General features: G+C 52.8%; 1 protein-coding gene across 1 annotated transcript in view; it reads left to right on the top strand.

Moving 5' to 3' along the window:
• Positions 1-2818: 2818 nt before the first annotated feature.
• PAN2 (poly(A) specific ribonuclease subunit PAN2) overlaps positions 2819-6498 on the top strand; it is a 15867-nt gene continuing 12187 nt past the window's right edge. The window contains exons 1-2 of the mRNA XM_033511685.1: positions 2819-3404; positions 6204-6374. Of these exons, the coding sequence (XP_033367576.1) occupies positions 2937-3404; positions 6204-6374 (639 nt within the window). The 5' untranslated portion in view covers positions 2819-2936. The remainder of the gene's footprint in view (positions 3405-6203; positions 6375-6498) is intronic.

The following is a 6498-nucleotide window of genomic DNA, read 5'->3' as shown; positions in this document are numbered from 1 at the left end:
GCCGGTGCCGGTGCCGCGGGAGGCGGCAGCAGCAGAGCCAGGAGGAGGCAGAGGCGGCGGAGCGGAGCCATCGCAGGTCGGTGTGTGCCGCCACCGGCGCCGCCACCGGGCTCTTATGGGGCGGCGGCAGGTGGGGAATCCCGGGGCAGGTGGCTCCCGCCCCTGCGAAATCGCCGCCGCCTCCCCTCGAAAGCAGAACCGATACCGGGCCGGGGTCCCCGGGCTGAGCCCCGCCGCACCGGGACGGGCTGGGATGGGATGGGACGGGCAGGAAAACCCGGGGCAGTTCCTGACGGGATGGGAGGAACCGGCACCGACACCGGCACCGACATTCACACACATCGGCACCGGCACCGGGGCTCCCCCTCGCTCCACCTGGGCTGCCCCGGTGAGAGCCCCGCGGCGGGGTCACCCCGGTGGATCCCCGGTGTGTCCAAGCCGGTGCTGTGCGGGTGTCCCCTCGCTGTCCCCTCGCTGTCCCCTCGCTGTCCCCTCGGTCACCGGGCCGTGCAATCCCGGCGGCTCCGGTCCCCGGCGCTTCCCGCTCCGCCCGCCGGGGCTGCCCCCGGCCTTCCCCGGGCACCGCGGGCACCGGGGGCACCGGGGGCACCGGGGAACGGGGATGGCACCGGGCGGGGACACTGCCGGGAGTTTGGGACACTCGGGGATCTCGTGGGGCACTCAGGGACACCGAGGAGACACGGAGGGGACACTGAGGGACACCGAGGGGACACCGAGGGACATTGAGGGACATTGAGGGACACCGAGGGACACCAAGGGGACACCGAGGGACATTGAGGGACAGTGTGGGACACTGAGGGGACCCCATAGGACACCGTGGGACACTGAGGGACATTGAGGGACACTGAGGGACCCCGTGGGACACTGAGGGACACTGAGGGACACTGAGGGACACTGAAGGACCCCATGGGACATTGAGGGACACTGAGGGACACTGAGGGACCCCGTGGGACACTGTGGGGCACTGAGGGACACTGAGGGACCCCGTGGGACACTGTGGGGCATTTGGGGACACTTTAGGATCCTGTGGGGTGCCAATGTCACTTTGTCCCCGTGGTGGGACCCCGTGGGGTGGCAGAGGACACCGTGGGACCTCGTGGGTCCGATGGACACCGTGAAATGCCAGGACATTGGGGACGCTGGGACATTTTGGGGACACTTTGGGATTCCGGGGACCCCGTGGGACACTGCGGGATGGCAGAGGAGAGCAAGGGACGCTGAAGGGGATCTGGGGACACTTTGGAACCCCATGGGACACTGTGGGACCCCAGTGCACGCTGTGGAATGCCAAGGGACACTTGGGGACACTTGGGGACACAGAGGACGCTGTGCGACACCCGCGGGCACCGTGGATGCCGCGGGCTGCTCTGTGACATCCGTTGGACACCGGAGGCTCTCGTAGGGTGCTGTGTGACACCCGTGGGACCCTACAGGCCGCACGTGTCACCAGTGTCACCTCTCAGGGGTCTGAGAGGGGCCCGGGGGTCCCGGGACTCGCCCCGGGGCAGCCCCGCCGCGAAACAGCCGATTTCAAACTTTTTGACCCGTGCGCCGCCCCGTCCCGCCGCGCAGTTTAGTCCCGCCCCCCTCGGGCGCTGATTGGCCGGCGCCCAGCGCTCGGCGCTGCCATTGGTCGGCGGCCCGGGGCGGGCCCGGTTTACCGGGCAGGGGGCGCGGTTGCCGTAGCGACGGCGGGAGCGGCCCCGGCCCCGGCCCGGCCGCGGCGGCGCAGCGGGACGAGCCCGGCAGCGCGGCCCTGGCGCGGCTCTGCCCGCGGCGGCTCGGTAACGGCGCGCGCGGCGGCTTGTGGGTGGCGGCTCCGGGCTCGGTGAGAGCGGCCGCTCGGGCTGGGCCCCCGCGCCCCGCCCGGCACTGCGGCCGCTGATACCGCCGATCCCGCCGGCGCGTTCGGTGTGGGACAGCGGTGATAAAGGCGGCGGGTGCGGAGCTGGCCCGAAGCCCCGGGGGCGGGCCGGGGCCCGGTTTGGCTCCACGGGAGGGTGCCCGGTGCCCAGGGACCCCTGCCCGGTGCCCAGGGACTCCTGCCCGGTGCCCAGGGACCCCTGCCCGGTGCCCAGGGACATTGTCCCGTGTCCTGTGACCCCTTCCCGGTGTCCTGTGACCCCTTCCCGGTACCCTGTGACCCGTTCCCGGTGCCCTGTGACCACCCCAGGGTACCCTGTGACCCCTTCCCGGTACCCTGTGACCCGTTCCCGGTACCCTGTGACCCGTTCCCGGTGCCCTGTGACCACCCCAGGGTACCCTGTGACCCCTTCCCGGTACCCTGTGACCCCTTCCCGGTGCTCTGAGACCCCTTCCCGGTGCTCTGCCACCACCCCAGGCCCCTTCCCGGTACCCTGTGACCCATTCCCGGTGCCCTGTGACCCATTCCCGGTACCCTGTGACCCATTCCCGGTGTCCTGTGACCACCCCAGGGTACCCTGCGACCCATTCCCGGTACCCTGCGACCCATTCCCGGTGCCCTGCGACCCATTCCTGGTGCCCTGTGACCCGTTCCCGGTACCCTGTGACCACCCCAGGGTACCCTGAGACCCCTTCCCGGTGCCCTGTGACCCCTTCCCGGTACCCTGCGACCCCTTCCCGGTACCCTGTGACCCCTTCCCGGTGTCCTGTGACCACCCCAGGGTACCCTGCGACCCATTCCCGGTACCCTGCGACCCATTCCCGGTGCCCTGCGACCCATTCCCGGTGCCCTGTGACCACCCCAGCCCCCTTCCTGGTGTCCTGTGACCCGTTCCCGGTGCCCTGTGACCCCTTCCCGGTGCCCTGAGACCCATTCCCGGTGCCCTGTGACCACCCCAGGGTACCCTGAGACCCCTTCCCGGTACCCTGAGACCCCTTCCCGGTACCCTGTGACCCCTTCCCGGTGTCCTGTGACCCATTCCCGGTACCCCATGACCCCTTCCCGGTGCCCTGTGACCACCCCAGCCCCCTTCCCCCGGCATCTCCCGGGATCCCCGATCTCCGTGATTTCCCAGCCTCATCCCCCGGGCGATTCCCGCCGCCGTTCCCACCGCCATTCCAAGCTCTCCCGGTGTCCCCGAGCACCGACCCCTCTCCCTTTTCCCTCCCCAAGGCCGGGATTCACCATGAACTTCGAAGGGCTCAACCCCTCCCTGGCCGAGTTCGCGCCGCCGCTTCACCCGGCGCTGGAGCCGGTGCTGGACCCGCACCTGAACCCCAGCCTGGTGGAGCTGGACCCCGAGGGGGTGTCCCTGGAGGGGCTCCCGGTACCGGAGTCGGTGCACCTGATGGAGGGGATGTACAGCGAGCTGCACACCGCCGTCTCCGAGGTCGGCGTGCCCGTCTCCGTCTCCCACTTCGACCTGCACGAGGAGATGCTGTGGGTTGGCAACCACGGGGTAGGTGGGAAGTTCTGGAGAGGTTTGGGAAGCTCTGGAGAGGTTTGGGAAGCTCTGGAGAGGTTTTTGGGAACCTCTGGAGAGGTTTTTGGGAAGCTCAGGAGGTTTTTGGGAAGCTCAAGAGGTTTTTGGGCAGCTTTGGAGAAGTTTGGGAAGCTCGAGAGATTTTTGGGAAGCTCTGGAGAGGTTTGGGAAGCTCTGGAGAGGTTTGGGAAGCTCTGGAGAGGTTTTATGGAATCTCAAGAGGTTTTTGAGAATCTCTGGAGAGGTTTGGGAAGCTCTGGAGAGGTTTTTGGGTGCTCTGGAGAGGTTTTATGGAATCTCAGGAGAGGTTTGGGAAGCTCTGGAGAGGTTTGGGAAGCTTGAGAGGTTTTTGGGTGCTCTGGAGAGGTTTGGGAAGCTCTGGAGAGGTTTTTGGGTGTTCTGGAGAGGTTTTATGGAAGCTCAGGAGGTTTGGGAAGCTCTGGAGAGGTTTTTGGGTGCTCTGGAGAGGTTTTATGGAAGCTCAGGAGGTTTTTGGGAAGCTCTGGAGAGGTTTGGGAAGCTCTGGAGAGGTTTTATGGAATCTCAAGAGGGTTTTGGGTGCTCTGGAGAGGTTTGGGAAGCTCAGGAGGTTTTTGGGAAGCTCTGGAGAGGTTTGGGAAGCTCTGGAGAGGTTTTTGGGTGTTCTGGAGAGGTTTGGGAAGTTCTGGAGAAGTTTTTGGCAGCTCTGAAGAGGTTTTGGAAGCTCTGGAGAGGTTTTTGGAAGCTCTGGAGAGGTTTTGGGCAGCTCTGAAGAGGTTTTGGGTGCTCTGGAGAGGTTTTATGGAATCTCAAGAGGTTTTTGGGTGCTCTGGAGAGGTTTGGGAAGCTCGAGAGGTTTTTGGGAAGCTCTGGATAGGTTTTATGGAAGCTCTGGAGAGGTTTTTGGGTGTTCTGGAAAGGTTTTTGGGTGTTCTGGAGAGGTTTGGGAAGCTCTGGAGAGGTTTTTTGGAAGCTCAGGAGAGGTTTTTGGGTGCTCTGGAGAGGTTTTGGAAGCTCAGGAGGTTTTTGGGAAGCTCTGGAGAGGTTTGGGAAGCTCTGGAGAGGTTTTTGGGAAGCTTAGGAGGTTTTTGGGAAGCTTGGGAGAGGTTTTTTTGGAAGCTCTGGAGAGGTTTTATGGAATCTCAAGAGGTTTTTGGAAGTTCTGGAGAGGTTTCTCAGAACCTTGAGAGTTTTTTTGGAAGCTCTGGAGAGGTTTGGGAAGCTCTGGGGAGATTTTTGGGAAGCTCGAGAGAGATTTTGGGAAGCTTGAGAAGTTTTTTTGGAAGATCTGAGAGGTTTTATAAACTCTGGAGAGGTTTTTGGCAGCTCTGGGGAGGTTTTTGGGTGCTCTGGAGAGGTTTGGGAAGCTCTGGAGAAGTTTGGGAAGCTCTAGAGAGATTTTGGGAAGCTTGAGAGGTTTTTGGGTGCTCTGGAGAGGTTTGGGAAGCTCTGGAGAGGTTGGGAAGTTAATATTAATATTTTAATATGTAAATCATGAAATTTTTAATCTTAATCTTAATATTTTAATTATAAATAATGAAAATTTAAATTTTAATATTAATATTTTAATATGTAAATAATGAAATTTTTAATTTTAATATATAAATAATGATTTTTAAAAAATTTAATAATAATATTTAATATGTAAATAATGAAATTGTTAATTTTAATATATAATGAATTTTAAAAAATTTAATATTAATATTTTAATATTTAAATAATGAAATTTGTAATTTTAATATTCATATTTTAAATATCTAAATAATGAAATTTGTAATTTTAATATTCATATCTTAATATATAATTAAAATTTTATTTTAATATTAATATTTTAATAAATAACTCATGAAAATTTTAATATTAATATTAATATTTTAATATATAATTAATGAAAATTTTAAATTTTAATATTCATATTTTAATATATAATTAATGAAATTTCTAATTTTAATATTTTAATATGTAAATAAAAAATTTTTAAATTTTAATATATAAATAATGATTTTCTAAATTTTAATATTAATATTTTAATATATAATTAATGATTTTTTAAATCTTAATATTAATATTTTAATATATAAATAATAAAATTTTTAATTTTAATATACATACTTATAATAATTATTATAATTAATTATATATCATAATCAGATATTATATAATTACATTATAATAATTATTATAACTAATGATTATATAATTCTATAATTATAATTGTAAGTATTATAATGATAATAATTCTTTTTATAATTATATATTAATTATATGAATTGATATTATTATATATATTATATATAATTTTATATAATTATACATAATTATATTATAATTATATTATAATAATTATTATAATTATTAATTATATAAATGTATAACTACATATTTAATTATATAATAACATATAATATATCATTGTAATATATTTATAATTAATGTTTATCTTTATAATTAATATTTATATTTATAAGTAATATTTATATTCATAAATAATATTTATATTTATAAATAATATTTACTTTATAATTAATATTTATATTTATAATTAATATTTATATTTATAAATAATATTTATATTTATAAATAATATTTACCTTTATAATTAATATTGATATTTATAAATAATTTATTTTTATAAATAATATATTTTTATATTTAATCCATTTTAAATATAATTCTATATGAATACATTATCTACTGATACAATTATTGGGATCCATTAGCCAGGCTGGGCTGTGTCACATCCCCTGTCCCGGGGGGTTGTGACATCCCTGTCCCCTCTGTCCCCTCTTCTTTCAGGGCCACGCCACCTCCTTCTTTGGCCCGACTCTGGAGCGCTACTCGTCGTTCCAGGTGAACAGCAGCGATGACATCCGCCAGATCCAGAGCCTGGAGAACGGCGTCCTGTTCCTCACCAAAACCAACCTCAAGTACCTGTCCCGGGGCGGCCTCATCATTTTCGACTACCTGTGAGTGCTCCTGGCCCTTCCCGGAGCCCTTCCCGATCCCACCCGGCCCTTCCAGCCCTTCCCGATCCCTTCCCGATCCCTCCCGGAGCCCTCCCGGATCCCGCCCGGAGCCCTCCCGGCCCTTC

The sequence above is a fragment of the Parus major genome, unplaced genomic scaffold (assembly GCF_001522545.3).
Source record: "Parus major isolate Abel unplaced genomic scaffold, Parus_major1.1 Scaffold443, whole genome shotgun sequence".
Classification (NCBI taxonomy): domain Eukaryota; kingdom Metazoa; phylum Chordata; class Aves; order Passeriformes; family Paridae; genus Parus; species Parus major.
Note: the sequence above shows the minus strand (reverse complement) of the source record. Positions and strands in the feature narration are given on the sequence as shown.